Below are 22,554 nucleotides of genomic sequence, written 5' to 3'. Positions count from 1 at the left end.
CATTCTACCCGGTTCACGGCGCCCCATTTCCATAATTCGACGGTCTAATGCAGACGAGTCTCACCCACGACGTCGGTATTCGAGTTGGGGGTCTTCGTGCCAAATTCACCGGATTCGCTGGGGAGTTTAACGGTTTGGGAATTGCCGCCTAGTACGTTCCTTGAAACATTCCATTATGCTAATAACCAAATAAACGATACCTATACAAAATAACCGGGAGCTTACGGTAAACCCATTTATCTCAAATAGGCGATATAAATAGTACGTTTCCACGATATCAATGGCGATAGGGCGGTCACGAATGACACAACGACACGACATAGAGCAGAGCTAAATTACTATGCTAACTATTTAGGCCATCTAATAATATAAAATACATGAGTAGATTCGAGTCCTCACGCTTCTAAATAATAGATACGAATTAATAGATAATCTGCCTAGGGCGGATTGAACCCATCCCTTAAACGTTACGAAACCCGAGTTTGCACCTCTTCCCACATACGCCATCACCCCCTTATATTAAGTATTCATTTTATCGACCACATTCATGGACCGAGACCTAAGTTGAAATCCTCAATTTCAATAATGCTACTGCTACGAGTGTTAGCAGATCCGTCACCAGGCGCTTTGTGACTGATGGGGACAGGGTCAGTCCAAAAAACATCAGCACCCTTAAGAGCAGCGTTAATCTGAGGGTCTTGTGGGGTTTTCGTATTAATAGTCAACTTCAGGTTGACTTCTTTCCCGTCAGGACTTGGAGGAGGCTCAAGGAAGGGGGCTTTAAGTGGTGGGCTCGGGGGTGGCGTCTTGAGAGCATCGGCTAACGCCTCGCCTCGCCATGGTTCTTCCGTCAGATACAGCGGATTGCCGTAAATTCCGCTGAAGTCAGTTAAAGCCCTTGCTAGCCACATTGTTTGTTCGTGATCTGCGACCTCCGTCGACATTGTATACGGGCCGGCGAATGCGTTGCCAAGTGGTTTTTTTCCAATCATCTCCATTGTGAAGGGGAATTTCGTATTTAAAGCCTCGATACTAGAGTAGAAGGGCCCTCCGTCACCGAAAGTACTTGGAACACCTATTGTACCCAATGCCGAATCGATGGTGACAGTAGGCACCCCGATATTCTCGAGGTCAACTATGGCGCCGAATTTCGCTGAAGCTTGGACGAAGCCTGAACCCGCTTGACCTTCTACATGGTATTTTGCGAATGGGTTACTGTGATCCCGCCTGATTCCGCCCGAGGGATCCGGCCCCAACGCGGATCCACTTATGTCTTTTTCTTTCCCTTTGGAGCTGGCGCCAACTCCAGAACCTGAAGCCGGACTTGGTCTAGCATCGCCTGGTCGTCGAGGAGGATGCGCTCCTATTGTATTCGCCTGACCGAAGACGACGCCTTTCTTCTTCGCAGTTTCGCTGCTAGAAGATCCGATAACACGCCGGAATTTTCTCGAGCTCGACTGCCAAGTATTGTCGAAAATGGAGGGCTCCGTGGATGAGTTTGGGCGCGACCAGTTAAACGCGGACTGCGCATTGGGGGGTGCATCCTTACCCAGATACCTCGCCTTCTGTAACACCTTCTCCACTTCGTCGAGATCCGGTTCCGAGAGGAATATCTTCCCCAAATTCTCTCTACCGACGCGCCAACAGATGTTCATGCACTCATCTACAACCTCGCGAATGGCCGGATGCACTCTGTTATATTCTCTTTGGGCCTGACTGCGGAGACGCTCCACGCGGCTCTTCCAGTAGGAGGATGGTACGCTGGGGAAGCGCCCTTTCCACGACATGTCATCCGGATTGAATTGATTCTGTTCACCGAGCATCCCCAGCAGATCGCCATACATATTGAAACATGCCTTATAATGAGTTGCCCAGCTAGACCATTGTTCCTTGACGGCAATGAGCTGGTCTGCCTGGGATAACTTTTGGCATGATTCCCAAATGTCTCGTGCTCTTCCGCGGTAAATTAGCATGCGTTCATAGGCGCTCGAAAGGATGCCATTATCATTCGAACCGTTTCCGGAGTAGAATTGTCCGCGGGCTTCGGGGTTTATGCTGAAAAAGTCGAAGATCATGCGCTGCAGGAATCTAATCTCATGGGACATCAATCTATGAGTCTCGGCGAGGGCCTGCATCAGTAAACCCCCGTCGCGGAAATACCTGACGAAGTGGGCTTTCATAGTGTTCTTCCAGCCTACTTGATCCGCCGGGACACCCGATGCTCTGCCTGACTCTTTTCTTAAATTGAACTCCTGGACGTATAACCAGTAGTTTCTGTCTTCATCTGCCGGCTCTAATTTTGCCTTGGTTGATTGCGCCTCCCCCATAACCTCGGTCAACCTTTCCACGCTTCCCTCAAGAGGCGTCAGCATCTCGTCGTCCCAGTTTCTAATCTCGACTCGCCAGCGGTCGACGAAAGATCGGGGCATCATCAGCTCATAAACAACCGCCAATATATAGTGTCCCAATATCGCTTGATCGTTGCTCCCAAGGGTGCGATATGCGAATAGTATGAAAGAGTATGATTCCCAACCGAAGGTAGCAGCCAATCCGAGTTTATCGATCCATTGCGGATTCATGGATAGCTTATATGCATGGTTCGGCGGAAGCATCTTGAGGGCTTCAAACCCGTATAGCTTGAACTCCCCGTCCCAGAATTTCTGGGTGAAAAACCTGGCCATGTAGTCAATAGGTATCGGTGTAAAATAATCCTCTACCGCGTAATCACCACCTGCGATCGGCTCATCTCGATCTTCCCCGGCTGTATTAGGGGCGCGGGAGAAAGGCCACTGACACTGCGAGGTTATCAGCGGGGCGGATGATATTCGCGCATTGTGTCCACTCAGATTCGCCACCAGATTGAGAGCGAGGCCCCCCCATAGCGCCACCTCGATCTCGAAACCGTGTTCAGAGGTTGGATTATCCTTATAGGGGTGTTCCCCGTTGAATGAGTCATAATCATACATATGAATCCCGAGCTGAACAAGTTGAAACCAAGCGGCATCACCTTGGGGTGTTGTTCTTCCGAAACACTCCTCCGACATTATAAGCATGTGTGCGTTGGAGATAGCATGCTATAGGTCATGTTAGCAAGCTGAATTATATCTAAAGCAGGTCAGTATTGGTGTGACTTACCCCGTATTCGTGTAGTATAGTAGAAGCTATCGCGAAAGAGGCCGACAGTTTCTCACTCTGGCTGTATTGAGGCATCAGCAAGGGCCAAACCAGCTCGGCGCCTATACTCATGAGGATTTGAGAGTCCGGGCCGGCATTGGTAAAGTATGTGAACCCGTAGGACATATCGTACGCGTCTTTCGCCCCGTCGACGGTATCAGGACCATGCTCCTCTGTGGGTTCCATGAAACAGCTACCCAAGTCTATAGTCAAGCATTTTTCGAGGACTTTATTCACATGGAGTGGCCAGTCGAAACCCATAGCAGCGAGCGTGAGGATCTCATTCCACGTATCGCTCAAGTCTATTTTATCGATGTCGTCGTATTTGGTTATATGTGTCGTTTTGGGATTTATTCGTCCGTCCCTCGCCGGGTCTACCTTTGTACGAGTCCTCAGATCCATCAGGGCCTTTATGTGAGGGTGTTCACTATTAAGTACGCGCGTCACCATCTGTAGCGCTGGTTGTAGAGCCTCCCACACTTTATCGTTTCTCCTCTGCCGAAAAGGTTAGTAATTGCCAATGTTCTCGTCCATTCAGCCTCTCTTCAGCGTGCTTCATGATGGGAAGGTAACTTACAACATCCCATTCCCCTCTCTCCCCGTTGAGGTTATACACAAGTCGCGGCTGCCAAGCAACTGCCCCCTTTGCGTCGCTATCCATCCAATGATTTCTATCAAAATGCCTAGCAATGGGAGAATAGAACATGGTTAGCCAAAGGAGCATGAACAACATAATATCCTCCACGCGGAAGGTTGGAACTTACGGGTGAATTGGGCCTTTTAAATCGCAGTACACATCGTTGCTCTGAGTATAGATGTTGTCGTATAGCATCTCGTCACTCGTCAAGTCTTGAAACAGGGTTCGTTGGTAATTCTGGTCATCCAAGGCTTTTGCAAGAAACGTCCTGTGCGCGTCCAATATGTTCGGTTGTTTCGCATTCAGTGTATCAACAAACTTGTCGAGATTCATGCTTTTCTCGCCCGGAGCGAGCGTCACTTCCAGCAGCTTTTTCAACTGAGCACCCGTAAGCGCGCCTTCTTTCCTCAGTATAGCATCCATCACTTGGGGGTGAATGTAGTTAGACTGTTCGGGGGGTATATTGCCTTCTTGCGCCCTCAGCCTGTTTGACTCATCGATTGCCGCTTGCCTAACCTCCTCGGGGAGAGAATTGACCTGGTTGGCATAATCATCAAACGGGTCCCGAGTTGAAGATATCGTGGGACTCAACCGACTTCGACCGCCTTGTTCGTCCGGATGAATTCCGAAGCGTTGGGCATAAGCTGTTGGCCGTCTGACTTGATCCACATTCCGTAGCGCCGGGAACAGCTTGTGGTAAGGGGCCCTATTCGTAGCACTGAACGAAGCCTTCCCCGTATAGGTTATATCTATATCCGGTTCGAAGTTGGGATGGGACCACTCCGGAATGTACCATGCATACTGCCATGACCCACTCCCTGCCGGCTTTCGTATCACTTTTCTGCGGCCAAGACTATCAGTGGCCCTCACCGCGTTTCCCGGGGCGATCTCTCCCTCCGGATCGGGCCGCCGAATCGTGCTCGGCCCGCCTGCAAGGACGTTCCCTTCGCATATCGCCCTGAGAAATGGACGCCAATCCCACTTATATTTTGGAAAATCGCGACCCCAATTACTATAAAATATATCCACCTCCTCCTCGATTTTTTTGAGATATGGCGTGGACATATTCGCCTAATCTAGAATATTTGTCATGTACTTCGTCTCACCTTTTTTATTTGGCACTCGATATAACACAGTCGGACATCCAGAGGGTAATATAACCAACGCAAAACTGGTGGCTTGTTGTCGCTACTATCGACACAATAAATCCCTAGAAAACTGTATAAACATATCACAAAGGATCAACACCACGGCCATTACTCTAGTGAAACTCTGGATACCTCGTCAAAGCTCTTGTCGTCGTACTATAAACAACACCATTCTCGGGATTTCGCCCTGGGTTGTAGGCGACAAAGATGCGACAAAGGCCTTCATTGAAGTTTTCGATATCCCAACCAGATGCGAAAGCACCTGTTCTATATTGCGCTAGCTACGGTGAAATAAGGGGAAGGTATAGGTTACGACCTATATCTCTAACAGAAAATAGTCGCCAATTCTGAAGAGCAACCACCCATCAGTTCATAAAAGGGGGCGCAGTGAGGTTTGTAAAATGAGGTCTACTTACCAGGCAGGTATGTTTGTATAATCTATCTGATGGGACTGTCATATTCTCATGAACATCTATTGTCATTGGTCATAAAAAGATACGTAGTTCTGATTGTCGTCATACCCGATCAGCAATGCACCCACGAAATATTCCATCAATCATTATAGGGATTGTAAAGCACGCCTAGGTCAAACCTCAGCGAGTATCTCGAAATTCATGATATCAAATCTATTCAGCGACTAGCTCGTCTATCTATGGTATCCTCGCAGTTAAGGACTCGAGAGGCCAATACCCCTGGGTCTCCAATCCAGAGGAATTGTGCCTTTCCTAAATCATCCTGCTCGACCACGCGATAAAGCACCGCTCTTAGTTGCAATGACTGTTAGGCAACCCATCGGCACTCCAGAAACGCAGAAACAATGCCTAACCATGCAAGCCCGAACTTTTCTGTTCATATTAAACAAAGGAAATCATGTAATTATGTTCGTAATTCGGTATTAATTCGTGGGGCTACGTAACACGGCAGCACAGGCGAGATAATTTAGTCGTCCTCGTCCGAGAAGACCTCCTCTCCACGCTTTCGGCGGGCCATACGTTCTATATGCCATGTTAGTTACGGAGTCATATTCAGTAGTTGGGGCAAAATCAGTAAACTTACCCTTCTTCTTCTTTCTGGCTTCGGAGCTAGTCAACTTAGCCTTCTTCTTCGTCGTCACGATCTTATTACCCATGGCGTCGAACTTATCCTCCTCATCATCGTCGCCCTGCTTTAGTCTAGGGCCGGAACCTTGACCTTGAACCCAGTTGTGTCCTGAAGGTGTCATCTTGCCGTCCATGACAGCCCAGACTTCCTCAGTCAAGTCCTTGGTGAACTCGGCACTGTGAGTGATGATAATGACACCACCCTCAAACTTCTTCAGGGCCTTGGACAAGGCACCGAGAGAATCACGGTCAAGATAGTTGGTCGGCTCATCTAGGACGATCAAATGGGGTCGTTGCCATGAGCAAGCAGAGAGGACAACCTTGACACGCTGGCCACCGGAGAGACCACGCATACGCGAGTGCGAAACCAGTTCGGCATCGAGACCAAAATTGGCACAGTGGGACTCAATCTCTTTTCGTACCAAGGGGCGGAATTGACCCGAAGCAAGTGCTTCCCTCATATCAACTTCAGCAACCATCTTCTGGTGAGAACCCAAGAGTTCGGTTCGAGGAAGCCAAGCGTTGTCAGCTGTCATCATAGGAACCCAGCGCTCGTTCTTCATGCCAACGTTCTCACCAAGGGCAAAAGAGCATTCGTACTCGTAACTGTTCTTGAACTTTCTGCGACTGTGGATACCAATGATACGTCGCTGAGAGCCTTCAACTTTGAAGATCTTGTCCATGGCCTTCTCGTCATCTTCGGTGATGATCTTGTTGGCACGGTCCATGGTCTCACGATCCTCACCGGTCTGGAATCGCCATTGAATGTACTCGGAGGGAGTCTTGTCAAGGTGGTTATCGATGTGTGCGAAGGCATGCTGCTTGATGTAGGCGATACGGATGTTCTCGTGCTGGTAAATCTCACCACCGGTTGGGATGAGTTCACCGGTGAGGACGTTGATGAGCGTCGACTTGCCGGCACCGTTGGGTCCAATGACAGCAATACGAGATCCGAGAGAGCACTGGAAGGAGATATCGGTAAGTTGGGGCTTGGGGGTACCCGGGTACTGGAAGCTCATCCTGCTCGCACGCAGGATGGCCTTAGCCTTTGTCTTAACACCCTCAAGGAAACCAGGTTCTGGGAATTGGAATTCGATTTCGGATTCTCCGAGTTCGTAGTACGACTTAGCATGAGGGTTCTTGCGAACAAATTCCTTCAGGTTACCCTTGTACTTCTTGAGCTTGAATCGCTCGTAGTGGATGATGTATTGGGTAACGTTGTCGAGGAATCCACTATCGTGAGACACAATGATAGAAGTGCAAGGAGAGTTGATCAAGTAATCCTCGAGCCACTTAACGTTCTTCACATCCAAATGGTTAGTGGGCTCATCGAGAAGCAAGATATCCGGGGCTTCGAAGACGGCACGGCACAAGGCGAGCTTCATCTTCCAACCACCAGAAAGAGAAGTAATGGGGCCCGCAGTCATCGCTGGAGTGAAGCCGAACTCATCAAGACCCTTTTCGACGTCCGCTTGGCTGGTGGTGACACCTGCCTCGCTGAGCTTCTTCATGGTCCAATCAATGGTAGTCATTTCGGTATCAGCAGAGTCCAAGTCGTGCTCGACGAAAACAGTCTTGACTTCGCTCTGCTTGGGGAAACCCTCAACTTGTTCGTTGTTGATAGCGCGCATAAGGGTAGATTTGCCGGAACCGTTGGGACCACAGAGACCATAGCGGCGACCACGCTTCAAACGAAGGTGAGTCTGGTTAAGAAGAATCTTGGCACCGTACGCAAGGGAGAAAGTACAGTTGCATAGATCTTCACCCTCGTCATCTTCCTCCTCTTCCTGAGCCTCATCCTCGGCGCCAGGAGAGGCACGCTTTCGGAGACCTTCAACAACCTTCTCAGCATCGACGTCACCAACGACGACAGTGACAAAAGGCTTCACCGCGGTAGCCCATGTAGAAGGCTCAGACTCCTTCTCGTCAATAAGCTGTCCACCGATCGCAGAGATGTATTCCAAGACGGGTTCAAGCTTCTCGGCGGTCTTGGCGTGCTTGCTAGGGATAGTAGCCTTCAAGTGGCCAAGGACGGTAGAAATGTCACCGTCGTGGCGAACCTCAGGAATCTTGCCATCCTTGACGTCACCGACGCGGATAAGAGTGTCAAGTGCCTGCTTGGTCTTCTCTCGAGCTTCGGGATCAGCCAAGTTGTCGTAGTTCTTCTGAAGACCCGGCATCATCTTAGGTAAGAAAGGAGCGACGATGTTGGGGTCGTCGACAAGTTTACACATGTTGTCGACAATGACAGCAGCCTTTCGCTTGATGGCAGTATCTCGCTCAGCAAGACCACGATCAAGTAGAGGAACCATGAGGGCAAGTGTAGGCTCCTGTACCTCAGTAACGAAAGTCGTGGCACCCAATAGATGGACGGTCTCGGGGACGTTCTCAGGCTTGGCGATACACTTGATGAGCTCGGGAATGAATCGCTCAATATCCTTGTTGACGATCAACTCGCAAAGCTTCTCCATCGTCTTGTAGGCACGGTCCTTGACTTCCTTCTTGGTGTCCCACATGGACTCGGAGACAACAGGAATGAGTTCGGGGACGCGGAAGGCTAGTTGGGCGGGGGCGGTTCTGACAAGGATATCGATGCACTCGAGAGCAGTAATCTTCTCGGGCCATTTCTGAGCTTCCAATATGGACTTGACAAGAGCAGGTAGGACGGCCTTGACAGCATTGGGGTTGACAGCCTCGACGATGGCAGTGGTCGCGGCAATGGCGGCATTCTTTACAGAAGTAATCTTGTCGCCAATTGCAGCTAGAGTAAGAGGTAATAGAACCACTAGGTAGGGCTCGACGTTAGGGGCGATCTCGGAATGCTGAGCAATTGCCTGGATAGCATTGGCTGCCTTTTCACGGGCTGCAGCATCTTTCTTGTTGGAAATTTGCTTCTTCAAGGCCTCGACAGTCCTATAAAAATGAATTAAAAGATTAGTAAGTGTATTTTTTGAATAAAGCAAGTTGTGATAATAGTGATAAATTGTCCAAAAATGGCATTAGCCGCCAAAAAAAAAAAAATTTACATCCAATATGTATGTGCATTTTTTTAGGGGACACCAATGCGACTTGAAAGCATAGGCACGTGCAATTCATGGTGGGGGGGAGAGAGGGGGGGAGAGACGTGGGAGCGTGTGAATTAAAAATGGAACTTGGTTGGTGCAGATGAAGGAAAAAAAAAAAAAAAAAAGATAAAAAAAATAAAAGTGAACTGCGTAAATCAAAATGTGATGCAATATGTACGTAGATAAGTGATGAAAACGAAAAAAAATAGTGACAAGACTATAAAATCCGACTGAAATGACAGAAAAGGGTCAAGAAGGTATAATGGAAGGAATCTTACTTGGTTGGTGCTTCTTGGTCCTCGATGCGGCCGTTGATGAAGGAGGCCAAAGAATGCGAAGCATCCTTAATAGCAGCAGCGTCCTTAGAAACGGTAAGTTTCTGCATCAAATCCTCCAGTACCTTGACGGACTGGGCATTCTCTTGAGCCTGAGACATGATGAAGGATTTTGTGATGATTTTTCCGTTATTTTAGTTTTCTTGTTTGGTAACGATTAGGGCGACTCGACGGAGGTGAATCGAAGGCCTCTCTTGCTTTGGTATTGGACTCGGTCGAGTGCAAGCCGGAAGGTGGGAGGATGAGAGTACGATTAGTCTAGAATGATGCTGAAAAAGAAATCTAGATGATTTGCCTTTTGCCTTTTGCGTCTTGAGCCCGTAGACTTGCTGACGAAAGAGTTCAGAAGTCTACTCTATACTGGCTCGCCTGTCTATTCTTAGTCTAAGCCGTACCGTGGCGAAGAACTAGAAACTCTTTTTTTAATCGCAAGAGGAATCTGAGTTGGAGTGTCTCAGATATTCGCTCTTTCGCAAAAAAAGAGGGAAGAAATGGAAAGAAAGGATGAGTTTAGAGGAAGGGAAAGAAAAAAAAGGGAGGATTTGGGAAAGGTGGGAAATTTGTGTTCAGGGAAGGCTTTGGTCAAGATTTTATGCTCCCTTGTGGAAGAAATGCCAAATCCTAGAGGGGAAAAAAATATTTGGCGGACTAAAATTTTTTTTTTCTTTCTGCCCGCCGAGGGGCAACATTGATAGGGTGGGCTGCCGAGGGGGCGGGGGGGGGAAGAGATTCACAGGGTTCTCCCACTGTAATCGATTAGCGGTGGGGCTAGGGCTTCCAATCAGTTGTTGAAACGTTCAAACGCCACTACTACATGTACCCTTGTACATAGTATATCTACCTTGAAAACATTACAATCCCATATGAACATGCAGGTACCACCTACCTTCCTTAGGCACATCTGTTTTTTTTTTCTCTTTCCTCTCTTAATCAGAGCCATCCGTAGTGTCCGTTTAGACAAGGGATGTTCAATATTCAACTTTTGATTGGATGGGTACAGGCTGATCAGGGTCAGCACGATTCATGCTTATCGTACTTTATCATACTTTATCCTTCTTGGGTAACTACACTAATCCAAAGTAGGAATTAGAAAGGAATTTAAGAGGCGAGGGGCAAGAAGGCGGTGAAGACGAATTCTTTTTCTCTTTTCTGTTTTCTCTTTTCTCCAGGGCTCTTTTCTCAACTTCCCCACCAAAAAAATCGTTTCCCATCAACCTTGCCATCCATGGATGCCGTCTTATTCTAGGATGACACTTTTTTATTAGGTATTCTTGATTAAATTGCCTAGATTTTATAGTCCCAGCTTATCGTCACACCTAACGTTATTAAATATCAATCAAAATAACATCACTGCCGCCTTCAATCTATCTATCGAAATTACCTATCAATGAACATAGGTACCTATAATTGTCATCGTTGTCACAATAAGATTGCACAGGAATAATCCACATAAGCGCTGACATTTCAGCTGATAAGTATAGCCTAGTACACAAAATAATACAATCACCTGAATTAAAGAATCGCGACATTCTACAGACATGTTTGCCCGTCTGGGGAATGCTGGTCCGGATCTACTTCCGCCCCTTTTGTGCCCATGGGGGCTTACATACCCGCCTAGGTACTCACGCCTATTTATATCCCGTCTCAACTGATCCACAGGTTGTAACCTAGACTTCGAGGTTGCTCGTCAGCCTATCAAACCTGATTCGGTACGGTACCTAGACCCTTGAGGACCCTGACTTGGTCTAGTCGCAGATACGGCATTCCCGAGTTGGTCCCTTTCATAAATATCTAATACAACAAAGCTATCATATTCCGCTCTAGACGCTATGTTATTTTCCTATTGACCAATACAACTCAGATGTCCGAGTCTTATTCTATTCCATGATCTATTCGGACTTGATGGACAAAATGGTCAAGTATCAAATATACTTTACAGAAATGAAGATCTAATAGTACCCCTTCGCATCAATGGCAACAATCTTTCCTGGCTCGGTAATCGTACCATTAACAGGAGAAGCAACCGCCCCACAGGTAGTCACGTATACAATGTCCTTATCCGCCGCCGTTCTTCCAAATGCCACAGCGGTATCACCAGCAACAGTCAGTTCAGTTGGCGATCCTACGACAACCTCCCGACGGCCGTCTGGCTTGATGGTGACCACTGTGTTGTCCAGGTTTGTCGCGGCCCATATGTTTCCTTGCCTGTCAAAGTTGAAATCGTCCACGCCAGATGCGCCCTCGATAGTGACTACCTTTTCAACTTTAGCACCTCGGATCGGGTATCCCTTACTGTCTATCAAGGTGCGGTAAATTGACACCGCATCCGTGTTAGACCAATACACATATCCATCCCGTATCTTGATCCCATTGGCACCGAGGCCAAGTTGGCTTCCTGGGACGGGCTTGAGTTCGGTGGCATCCAGTACAACCTGGTTGACTCCAGTTATGACGTTGACTCGATAAATCAGGCCAAGGGCACCATCGACCGCTAGTACGGCGGACTTGAGACCCGGGATAGAGGTGATGCCATTAACAAGGCTTGCCTTTGGAGCATGGTCGATCCTACGGACAGTAGCTGGCAGTCCTTTACCACCCCACTGAAGTTCCCAAAATGATGTCGTATTTGCTACGGGTGTTGCTAGCCCCTGATAAAAAGCAGTAGCTACGACGAATATACCGGGATTAATCTCGACAATACCGGTTGTGCCGTTGGCGTCTTGGAACGTATGGAGGAGAGACATAATCGGAGAATCTGAAAGCGGCTTCTCCACGGCGTAGACTGACGCTGTTGGATGGAAGAGGGTTACAACAAGGTCCCCACTACCACTAACAGCAATATTCTCGACAAAATCGACGGTTTGATTCATCTGAACAATAGTTCTTGCTGGCAACGGTAGGGAAACTTGGTGACTATTGTTCGTGGGAACCGCGAACGCAGGAGCAAGAGCTCCCATGAGTCCAACCAGGCGGGCAAATTTCGAGGCCATCGTTATCTTGCCTAGTTATGAAATCCCGGGAGGTTGAGAGGTGAGCGCTGTTCTGTGTGGAGGCTTGTAAGGCAGGAAGGACAGTAGTCGGCGGGCGGCTGCCGAGCTCTCATATTCGGGAGGCATGAGACCCTTATATTTATCATCGAGACCATAGCAGCTATCATAACTGCGTACCTAGGTACGTTACCCGACAATTTACTAGGAGGCGCGTCACCTCCGCTGTTGGTCGCTAGCGGCGTAATTGATGACCCACAGCGCCCTTGGCCTCAAGCATTGAAGACGACGTTGCTGTTGATTATCAATCAACGAATCGCTAGTCAAAAACGTTGAAGATTTCTCCTTAATTATTAGACTTGACCAAGATGTTACGCAACTATCTCCGTTAACACCCAAATTATATATATCATCGAGCTACACGTTTCCATGCCTAGTCCTGTTATAGGCAAGCCAGTTAGAACAACAATGCCCGCCCAGTATACATTAGTAATATCCCCTTCCTCGATTGATTTGTAAGTAGCCCAACTCAACATCCTTCGTAGGTTGGACACCTAGTGTCAGACTGCCATGGACGTGATCATTCGTGTTGAAATAGGGACATGGATGATGAAGTAAATCTTCAACAATCCTTTCTCGCCCCTAAGATTAATATTGGAGTTGTAACACCTATCACCGTAGAGTCTACGTATATCGCCTAACGCCGAATAATTATGAGACAACTATTTAACCAGACCCGTCGCAATTCAATAGATGGCCTATACGTACAAGTGCCTATAGAAAAAGAGAATAAACATGATTTATTTTCTATATTGAAAGCAGCACTCAAACTCAGAAGTGAATCAGTTGCTTTGCTTACTGACCTACTTGCGACTTTGCTGACCTTACCATGAGCTGAATTGACGTTGTTCTAACGCAAGTATTCCAAGCCTCTGAAGCACGGTCTTTTTTTCGGCAATAATTATGTTTTAGCGGTTTTAGGGTCAATTAGAGAATCCTTCGACCTACCCAGGTACCTGTAACTGGTGCTATAACCCCTGGCGCTACAGGGAATCACAGCATACATACCCAGGCCAGGCGGTAAAGTCTTCCCGAAAATTGGATAATACAATCCACCTCATAGAAACTATTACACAACAATAATAACAAACAGGTATAAACAAAGAACAGAATGGCTAATTCGGTGATACTATTAGACATCTTATGGTAGTGTATGACCTCGGAAGAACTCCATAATGCGCGTACTGGCATTGAACGCCGCCAATACTTTCCCATCGTTGTCACCATTCTCTACCGTGGACGGCCAATCATGAGCAATATTGTTACCGTCATATACCAAGGTGACCAAACCACCACCATAGCTCATGACCACACCATTGTCTGAATCTGCGATCGACGAATTGGCCGGTGTTCCACTCAAGTCATCTCTCAGCGCCCACTGCCGGGCCCAAGAACTCACATCGGGCAAGCAAGCTCCAGATCGGAAGTCCCCGTGGTATCTAATAGTGGTATCAGCACCACCATGGAACGCCATGATGGGAATATCGGTGCGTGAGGCGTCGCAGGGGACGTTCACTGTTTCCGGGTGGCATTCCGACGACTTGTTAATTTGTTTTATGTAGTACGCTCCAGATACAGGGGCAAAGGCCGCAATTCGGCTTGACAAGCCGTGATCGCACGCGAGCCGCCCGACAAATCCTCCTCCTTGCGATTTTCCCGTTGCGAATATGCGCGTCTCATCTACGCATAGGTCCTTTGACACGGCGTCGAGTACGTCGTTTGTGAATTTTATGTCGTTCGACTTGGCGCCTGGAGCCCCTTCCCATTCCGTGTGGCCAGATGATTCTCCCTTTTAAGTGTGAGCAATTCAAGGGCTTATTTAACGATGGCATTGCGCAACACTTACCACTAGGCCCTGTAAATATACCACGATGTGATCCTTGTTGAAGAATGGGTCGGTTAGTTCATCCAGGCTGATTTGATACGTTATGTCCTTATTGGCACCATGATAGCTGAGAATAAGTGGCGTCGCTGTATCGGAGTCGTAGTTCGCCGGCAGCCAAACTCGATATTCACGATCTTCCGACGTAGTAAAATTCTTGAAATCTCCTCGTGTGATGGACGGGTCTTGACCGCAACCAGCAGTTCGTTTTAGGGGTTGTGATAACCCGAGCGAGCTGGTAAGAGAGACGAGGGCAAGCGAACGAAGCGATAGGGAAACCATCTTGGAATGCGAAAGAAATTCCCTAATCTTGAAGAAAAGTTCGTTGATCTCACCCAGAACAGCCGAGGGGAGTCAGCCGCTAATTATATACCTAGGTGTGTTTACGAAAGAAGTACAAAGGTCTCACCGACCATGACGCCAGTGCTGACGCTTGCAATGCGGACTCATTCCGTGGAGCAAAGCACCCCTTTCCTAACTCTATAAGCTTACAAGGTTGCAGCCGCCTTCATCGTATTTGCTATGTTTCCTATTGTGGACAGTGGAAAGGGAAAATAGCTGGCTGACCAAGGTATTAATTTTCTATTTTGAGACATAATCAACATAATCCTAGTATGTTCCACATATATCTCCAGTCAAATCGCCCACCAAATTTCGTCGGCATAAGGTCTACTCTTAGGTAAAGATGGTATTCTGAGCACGGATCTGGCGACAAATTCACGATTTCATTTGCTATTGTCGGCACACGTTCCGATTATCGCATATGCCGCCGACCTATACCAAGAACCCATATAGAAAAGGAGAAGTGAACAGACCTTACACCTAGACGTGAGACGTAGCCTTAAATGCGGAATTGTCCAACTTTACTCTTCCGTCGATTTTACCTAGATAGCTACGTAGGTATAATGTAATACGCGTTGCTCGAAGGATATTGTTCGCCATATATTCGATGCTCGACGACTCGCATACGATGATCGCTTCTCAGTGGAATGTTCGGAATCCGACTCGGTCAAGTATCGTTGGAAACTTTTCGGACAAGTCTATAGTCGCGCTCTCCTATTCGGTCTTGGAGCTTTTCGCCGGTACTCATTTTATCAAATATGTAGGATGAGGTAGGTATTGTGTTAATCGTTGCCTGTCGGCTATAATATTCGGCAGGTTTGAACGTTTCGTTTCGCAATCGACTTGGAATCGGTATTATCGAGCTGGCCTTCGTTACACACGGTCGCAATTCGAATATATCGCTAGCAGGTCGAATGAACGTTGTTTAGCGTATAGAGGAATGACGGGAATGGGGGCAAGTCAAGGCGGTTTGATCATACCTCTTAAAAATATCGGCGTAAAGTTAAAAAGTCAAGATTCCGAAAACGATGTGAGGGATTTTCAGTAGATCATCGCAGGCATGTCATTTTCAGCCACCAAAACAACCGTGCGCTGGCTCTTCCTTCACTTGATCATCACATAAAAGCGGCGAATAAAATATCTCCGTACGCAGAGAAGTATCATCACAGTAAGAATTTAACTAAATTTTATATTAAATTGGGGGCATTGATATTCGACATCTAGCTGTCAAGAGCACTGGTCAGCAGTCACTATGGCTGATTTGTGTCACTTCGACGGGGCTAAATCGGCTCCTTATATACACAACGTAGTAAATGCGTTTATACAATCCTGATCACGTTTCTTCCGTGTAGCTTCTGCAGATTCATAATCGCCGTCTTCCCGCTGCCAGCTTTCGAGAAGTGACAATGTTTCATAGTAATTCTTCCCTAGAGGCCAAGCCCGCCTTTGAACATCCGCGGCTAGTTGTAAGTATTCTCTCGCTAGCTTATGATCGACACTCGTCGTAATTTCATCTCGCGTAGACCGTTGTCTGTTATGCCGGGCCGTACAATATAAGCAAACGAACTCAAGATAGTCTGAGGGTTTCGAAGACAACCGGTTCTGCTCCAATACTCTCAGTGCAATTTTTGACAACCTATCGTCACTCCAATTGCTCCGATTACCGAAAATGAGTAACAAATCCGCTCGCAAGTTCGAAGGATCCTCGTACTGGTCTAAACTCGGTATCGTTGCAGTTGGTATTGAATCAGCCTCCCAATGATTCAGACATAAATAATACCGATGATACGAATCTTTCACGGGTATGATATCCCACGGTTTAAGCATTGTGTAATCGAACGGTTTACCGTCAAATGAGCTCGCGAATCTACTCGAAGCCCATCGCAAAGCCCAGTCCAGAATATCGATATTGTGTTCTAATTCATGCTGCCGCGCAAAATGGGAGAAACATATTAATATCCGATATAACGGCTTATTCACACCCTCGATTGCAGCAGCATATCGTGATAGGTAGTTCCAAAGTTCCTTGATAATCTCTGCGTTGGGATACCGGCGGATCACCATGAGTATCTCGAAGATAGAGAGGAATGCAGATGCGTCGAGAACATGGTGTAAGAGAGCGAATGCGCCCCGGCAGAAGTTTCCTGCTTCTTGATTGCGACCGGTCGAGAAAAGCCAGCACCCATGCGTGAGTAACTGTACGGAATAGAGAGCCTTACTCGCGTGGTGAGAGTCCAGCTTCTTCAGATAGCCAGTCTCTATTGGGCGAGGTTTGATAAATTTCTGGGACGTCCATTCGAAAAACCTCTCTTTGAGACGTAGGTCGTCAGGAGGGTCCAATGGTCTAGGGACGGAAGGCGGCGTTCGACACCTCACGATTGTTGGTGGTAAATCACTGGAGTCAGCCACTTCGACAAGATCAAAGGCGCTGATCCCCCTCCTCCTCATGTACGCCTCCACGTCAATAGGCTTGCCGTTTCTATGGAAAGTACTTTCCTTGCCAATAGCCAGCCGGTGGCGCTGTAAGTAAAGTAGATTTGCTACATCAGCTTGGCGGTTATTCTTGAAGAATTTCCACTGCGTGAGCTTCGTCTTGTACATCTTTTGACTTCGAACGGTAGCTTAGCTAATGGACGGAGAAAAATGAAGGGAAAATAGTATGCTTACGATGCGCGAAAGCCCCATTGGCTTTCCATAATTTCCATTACATCCTTAAGACGTTTATTTTCGTCTAGATATAGACGGGATATTTCCGCCTTATGTGCTTCCCATACATCGGGACTGTGTGTTCTCTTGCGACGGCCACCGCGTTGAGGTGTATGCGCGGTGTCATTAGGTGACTCAGCCTCCTCGGAGGTTTGTGTAACCCGCTCGCTAACCCATGACGAAGGATGTTCTTTTGTCGCCTCAAGAGGTACGGGAGTTGTTTCTTGTTTGTATTCGATAGGAGCTGGTGTTGAATCTACAAAGTCGGGCGGGGACTTTGGGCTCTGAAATAAATGGACGAGGCCTCGGGCCATAGCCTCCGGGTCCCCTACTACCGTTCCGTGTACGCCCATAGGCTTTTTTAATTAGGCTCTTATCCCTTACCGTATGTCGATACGCACGCGGTTAAGAAGCAGGAAGCCCATGATCCTAGGTCGAAGAGTTAAGCTTAGTGGGTGCTATCCCGACCAGCGAGCACTACTCAGCAGAGTCGTTGTCGCATTAGTAATGTCAAAATGCGCTGAGAAAGCGAAAGGCATATGTGACGAAAGGTCGCGTTAAGTAGGTAGGATTAGAGGGAAGAGGGCGGTTTTTCAGTGGGTTGGCGCGCTTAAATTCGCCTTGTTAAGGCTTTAGGGTCAAGCCTACATCCAGGGGGTACGTTAGGTTAGAAAGACTCTTTCAGGGGTTTTAGAGAAGAGTAAAAAATGAAATAGGCGCTTAGAAATAGGTCTGATACATCTATGTATGCACTTCGCAATATCAACTCCATTCTAACATCTATACGCGCCGCTTCAAGCGTGAAAGCTAGGCTGTATTAAGAAATCGGATTTTATAACTTGCTATAAACCGATCCAAAATGTCCCAACGTCCCTCTTCTTCTGGTTCAGGTATGGGTGATACCGATAGCATATGCAAGGCGAATCCGCATAAAAGTAACGAAACCATGATCTCCGACGTTCTCCGAGCGATTCCGATATATCCGATGTAGAAGTGCGCCTTACGAACATGGCATGATGCAGGTTAGAACCAACACTTGTAGAAAAAGAAGAAAAGGAAGCTAGCCACTTTTAAGCGATCAGTCATTTGTGGATTATGTGGCTATAGTCCAAGTTCCAACTCGAACGAATCGAACGCGGATTTGCTTCCAGATTTACGTGTTGTAATATCTACCTCTACCGAGCGGACGTCAATAGTAAGCGTCATCGATAAAAGTCATTGATGTAAATTCTATTTACATCTTCGTGCTTTAGTTGTATTCCCCATCGACTACCTTTAAGAACATGAGGGTAGATAGACTTGTTCAAGCAGAAGCTCGTGCTAGAGCAGCCCTTTTCTTGGCCCATGCCACAACGGCCTCCTCATTATATATCCCTGTCACACTAGGATGCTTAGAAACAGCCTCGACCCACCGGTAAAAATTGGGGGCTTTGGTGGATAGATCGGTGAGGATGTGCTCAGGCACCACGCCGTGCTTCGGTAGAGTAAAGAGACGTAATGCAAACGAGCCCGTTAGGACCTATAGTTTTGTCAATAAGTGATATCTAACGGGCCGGTGGGGTAAGAAAAGGGACCTAATTACCTCGGCTTGTGTGAGCTTGTCACTACCATTGAAGAATGGAGCTGCGTTACCTAGGAGCGGCTCGAGCTCCTTCACAGCTACGTCTACGTACTCGTTTGCAAAGCTCTCCGCCTCGGCGTCCGTCTTCGCAAATTGAGCCTTGAAGAATATGCCGTTCAACTTGGAAATGAAAGTATCGGCAAAGAAAGCAATCCTGGCGCGAAGGAGAGCAGCACCGGGTTCGTTAGATGCGGGAAGAAGATGAGATGGGTAAGCGTCGGCCAAGAAGTTGGAGACTACGGAGGACTCGGTGAGGATTTCGCTGTTGAAGGACAAAGCTGGCACTAGACCCCGAGGGTTTATTTTTAGATATTCCGGAGTACGGGGAACCGTCAAGTCGATAATTTTCTCCTCGAATGGTAGCTTGAGCTCGGCCAGGGCAATGTGCGCCCGATGTGCCCCTTTCCATTCGATTTCGATTAGTTCTCTTCCTAAACATTAGGTACCTAACCTAACTAGAGTAAGGCATCACCTACATGGACAGCCATGGTTCGTGTACAGAATAATCTTTGGAGTTGCCATTGTATGGAGTTGAAGTGGTTGGATGCCAAGGTATCTCGATCGAAGTTACAGTATAAGTTAGGAATATGGACAGTTACATGTGGACATACCAGGTCTATACACACATATATATACTCCTACCTGCAAATGTAACTGAACACTATCATACCTCCCCTTTGTATTTATAAGCTACGACATACGTATCGTGTTTGATGATCCAGATTCCACGGAAACTTGCTTATCAATGCGCGGGGTCGGAAAAGTATCGAAGTCCGAATGGCCAAGAGAAAGCACGCAAGGAATTACGCCATCTAGCTTTGAGCACACCTACTCATTTGGTAGCATCAAAGGTTTCTTAGCTTACCAATAGGGAATCTAGAGAATTACGTAAAGTAGAATATGCCTAATATTGGGTATAATGTAAGATATAAAGATGGAGGATGGGATGGCATATTTAATTCTTTTATCTTCCACTCCTTCAACGGAGTTAGTGAACATGGCATGATATCTCCGGTTTCACAACCCCGCCAAGCAAGGTACACAAATATCGTGAGGAGTTGAACAGAATTATAACACCATTGCTACTCATTAATCACGATGGTCTCCGTAGATTCGCCGTTAGATCTCCGGATACTCTCCATAGAAGAGCTATCCACTTTCATCATGACGTAGAGTTGATCTCATAACCATGTTAAGGGACCCTCAAGTTTAAGAGCTCTTTAGTGACGTCAGAGACTTGTCTATCGTTGTCGTCAATTCAAATAGTCCAAACTCCTGTAATTCGTCTTCCAGTGACAAACTACTATTCTCACGATATTAGCACTTCTAAACCACATAAAACTATCTCGACAACAAACACTTCATCCAAGTCACATCCAGCACATATTCATTATGCCTCGAGACGGAAGCGGTCGAGCTCACAACACTCAGGATCTCTCATCCGAGACTGACCACCACATCATCCACGGAGCTGGTGCTGAACCTAAGGTAAGCTTCAATTATTTCAGAACTAGGAATATACCGAGCCTCGTAATATTCGGGGCGCCTGCGCTGACAATTTCACTAAAAGGACTCCCACGTCGCACGAGCGGATAAGACTGCAGAACTCCCCGAACATGAACATGGTGCTGGCATACCAGGGTTGGGCGCCAGCGGTGGACAGAGTCAAGGTTTAGCGCAAGGCCCGGATCGTGGACAAGGCGGACGCGGGAGCACGAATTAAGTCAACGGACTCGAATAATCCAGGATGGGGGAATGAAGGTGCTGAATTAGAGCATCCAAGGGCTCTGTGTTAGACAGCAGCACCTAGTGTACACACCCCATTACAACGAATTACATTAATAATACATTTTTACTGGCACCATCCGGTAATTTTGATCGCAGTATCAATCCTGGATGGACACGTCCATCCACACCGTTGTTCCAATCGGGTTGATACGGCAATTGGTTTATCGTGAAGTAGACATATCCGTCCCAGCCTACGTTCGCGCTGTCCGGCCACACTATGCGTGGGTCTCGAATGTACGGTAATGTGGTTCGGGTTGAATAGCTGTAGAACTGTAAGCAGGGGTATGCAGCGCTAAATTTCACCCGACTTCAGAATGTTCATACTTGTAGGAATATATAGCATTATGCTCCGGCATCAGCATGTAGACATTACCAAGGCTGTCGCCCGTAAAGCCATTAGCATTGCCGCCCCTCTGCCCCAGGTTCCTGACGTTGTCAGATGCGTCTTTGTTTGCCAGCGGATTGCTATTGGGGTTAATTCGCAGGTATTTAGTCTCTATCGAGTACAGATAATCCGTTGTTAGTGCTGAGTAGTACATGACCTATGAGGCGTCAGCCACCGACCCGATCTAGTTAGGGTCGGATCCCGGTCATCTATCCTACCTCGCCGTATTGGTCTAACTCAGCGCCATCAAGACCCTCTTCTTGAAACCCTAGCGGATGTCCGTTCTGTCGCAAGTAAAATGGTATTCCCTGATAACTGGGCACATCCTCAGGCACGACTTGAGTGCTGGGATGTTGGTTCAGCTGCCGCCAACTTTCTCCCGTCGCTAGGTCGATCATGATAAATCCGTTTCTCCCTTCATTACTACTATCGACGATGTATGCGATACCGCCGCCCGACTCAGTGGCGTTTGGTCTGAGATCGAATCGCAAATCATTCATATAAGAATCTGGGTAATGAACCGTCTCAGGTAATGTGTATGTCTTGCTGATGCTATTCGTAGTCAGATTTACAGCCACCAACTTTGGGCCGCCTGGTATGGCGTATGGCATACTGATTCTTTGTGACTGATTGATGGTTGGACGCCCCGTGTCGAGAACCCACAGCGTGTCATCTGGGGTTACATATAGCGCTTGTACACTAACGAAATGGCTTGCGTCGTTGGACCCAAATGTAATGCCGTTGCTAGAAGTGTAAAGTCCCTGAAGGGGCGTATTCCATTCCAAGTTGGGATAAGCAGCTTCGGCTGTTTCATTGACCACTTCGCCTAAAGTGTACGCATATGTTCCTCGCGTGTAGCAAGTGAAAATCCTGCCAGTTTTAGATACAGCAAGTCCAATCGGCCATTGGTCATAGAAGTAATGGACTTCTTCAACTGGTGGACCATACGTTCCTGTATCAATACGGATATTTCGAGATCCAGTGATCCCAAACGTGCTATTGAGTGCTACAGGGAAGTTGGCTTGCGTCACCACCAAGGCAAGCCAGCCCGCCGAAACACAGGATTGAAGCTTCATATTCAATAAATAGTCACCTCCAACTAGCCGTTCGAGGGTTACGAGGATTGAGGCCAAGTGCTGAATGGCTTTTCTCAAAATAAGGAAAATCTAGCGCGAAACAATCTACACTGCAAACAAGAGTGACTGATTGTATGATGCTGAGACTCAATTCAAAGGCAGCGTCGTGCGGGGAAATGCAGACAAACACATGGAAACTTTCTGATATTCGGTATTTCCATTCTTGTCTGAATGATCGAGTTTGCTTC

At 47.4% G+C, this 22,554-nt stretch overlaps 8 protein-coding genes across 8 annotated transcripts; 1 reads left to right on the top strand and 7 right to left on the bottom strand.

Annotated features, from left to right (window-relative positions):
• Positions 1-433: 433 nt before the first annotated feature.
• On the bottom strand, positions 434-4,876 carry F4822DRAFT_440000 (uncharacterized protein; the record flags this gene model as incomplete). Its single annotated transcript, XM_051462700.1, has 4 exons — positions 434-3,074; positions 3,136-3,669; positions 3,752-3,857; positions 3,939-4,876. The coding sequence occupies 4 exons, from the start codon at positions 4,874-4,876 to the stop codon at positions 546-548; spliced, it is 4,107 nt and encodes a 1,368-aa protein (XP_051309512.1). The 3' UTR covers positions 434-545.
• A 567-nt stretch (positions 4,877-5,443) lies between these two features.
• F4822DRAFT_417411 (armadillo-type protein) lies at positions 5,444-10,086 on the bottom strand. The gene is made up of 3 exons (XM_051459450.1): positions 9,403-10,086; positions 6,016-8,972; positions 5,444-5,954 (listed from the first exon to the last, which is right to left on the bottom strand). Exons 1-3 carry the CDS (start codon positions 9,558-9,560, stop codon positions 5,899-5,901), a joined length of 3,171 nt encoding a protein of 1,056 aa, XP_051309511.1. The 5' UTR covers positions 9,561-10,086; the 3' UTR covers positions 5,444-5,898.
• A 999-nt stretch (positions 10,087-11,085) lies between these two features.
• On the bottom strand, positions 11,086-12,633 carry F4822DRAFT_49123 (uncharacterized protein). Its single transcript, XM_051463564.1, has one exon. It carries the CDS (start codon positions 12,447-12,449, stop codon positions 11,409-11,411), a length of 1,041 nt encoding a protein of 346 aa, XP_051309510.1. The 5' UTR covers positions 12,450-12,633; the 3' UTR covers positions 11,086-11,408.
• A 1,014-nt stretch (positions 12,634-13,647) lies between these two features.
• On the bottom strand, positions 13,648-14,670 carry F4822DRAFT_433675 (carbohydrate esterase family 1 protein; the record flags this gene model as incomplete). The annotated part of the gene is made up of 2 exons (XM_051461875.1): positions 13,648-14,295; positions 14,353-14,670. The coding sequence occupies 2 exons, from the start codon at positions 14,668-14,670 to the stop codon at positions 13,648-13,650; spliced, it is 966 nt and encodes a 321-aa protein (XP_051309509.1).
• A 1,259-nt stretch (positions 14,671-15,929) lies between these two features.
• On the bottom strand, positions 15,930-18,290 carry F4822DRAFT_417403 (uncharacterized protein). The gene is made up of 3 exons (XM_051459449.1): positions 18,176-18,290; positions 17,398-18,080; positions 15,930-17,338 (listed from the first exon to the last, which is right to left on the bottom strand). The coding sequence occupies exons 2-3, from the start codon at positions 17,787-17,789 to the stop codon at positions 16,024-16,026; spliced, it is 1,707 nt and encodes a 568-aa protein (XP_051309508.1). The 5' UTR covers positions 17,790-18,080; positions 18,176-18,290; the 3' UTR covers positions 15,930-16,023.
• F4822DRAFT_417402 (glutathione S-transferase domain-containing protein) lies at positions 18,291-19,759 on the bottom strand. The gene is made up of 3 exons (XM_051459448.1): positions 19,534-19,759; positions 19,019-19,458; positions 18,291-18,955 (listed from the first exon to the last, which is right to left on the bottom strand). Exons 1-3 carry the CDS (start codon positions 19,577-19,579, stop codon positions 18,740-18,742), a joined length of 702 nt encoding a protein of 233 aa, XP_051309507.1. The 5' UTR covers positions 19,580-19,759; the 3' UTR covers positions 18,291-18,739.
• F4822DRAFT_417398 (uncharacterized protein) lies at positions 19,752-21,192 on the top strand. Its single transcript, XM_051459447.1, has 2 exons — positions 19,752-20,545; positions 20,628-21,192. The coding sequence occupies exons 1-2, from the start codon at positions 20,450-20,452 to the stop codon at positions 20,778-20,780; spliced, it is 249 nt and encodes an 82-aa protein (XP_051309506.1). The 5' UTR covers positions 19,752-20,449; the 3' UTR covers positions 20,781-21,192.
• Positions 20,772-22,440, bottom strand: F4822DRAFT_48989 (major royal jelly protein-domain-containing protein). Its single transcript, XM_051463563.1, has 3 exons — positions 21,449-22,440; positions 21,170-21,387; positions 20,772-21,107 (listed from the first exon to the last, which is right to left on the bottom strand). The coding sequence occupies exons 1-3, from the start codon at positions 22,304-22,306 to the stop codon at positions 20,891-20,893; spliced, it is 1,293 nt and encodes a 430-aa protein (XP_051309505.1). The 5' UTR covers positions 22,307-22,440; the 3' UTR covers positions 20,772-20,890.
• Between the last annotated feature and the right edge of the window lie 114 nt (positions 22,441-22,554).

The sequence above is a fragment of the Hypoxylon trugodes genome, assembly GCF_022578975.1.
Source record: "Hypoxylon trugodes strain CBS 135444 unplaced genomic scaffold F4822scaffold_10, whole genome shotgun sequence".
Classification (NCBI taxonomy): domain Eukaryota; kingdom Fungi; phylum Ascomycota; class Sordariomycetes; order Xylariales; family Hypoxylaceae; genus Hypoxylon; species Hypoxylon trugodes.
The sequence above is the reverse complement of the archived record's forward strand: the minus strand, read 5'-3'. Positions and strand labels throughout refer to the sequence as shown.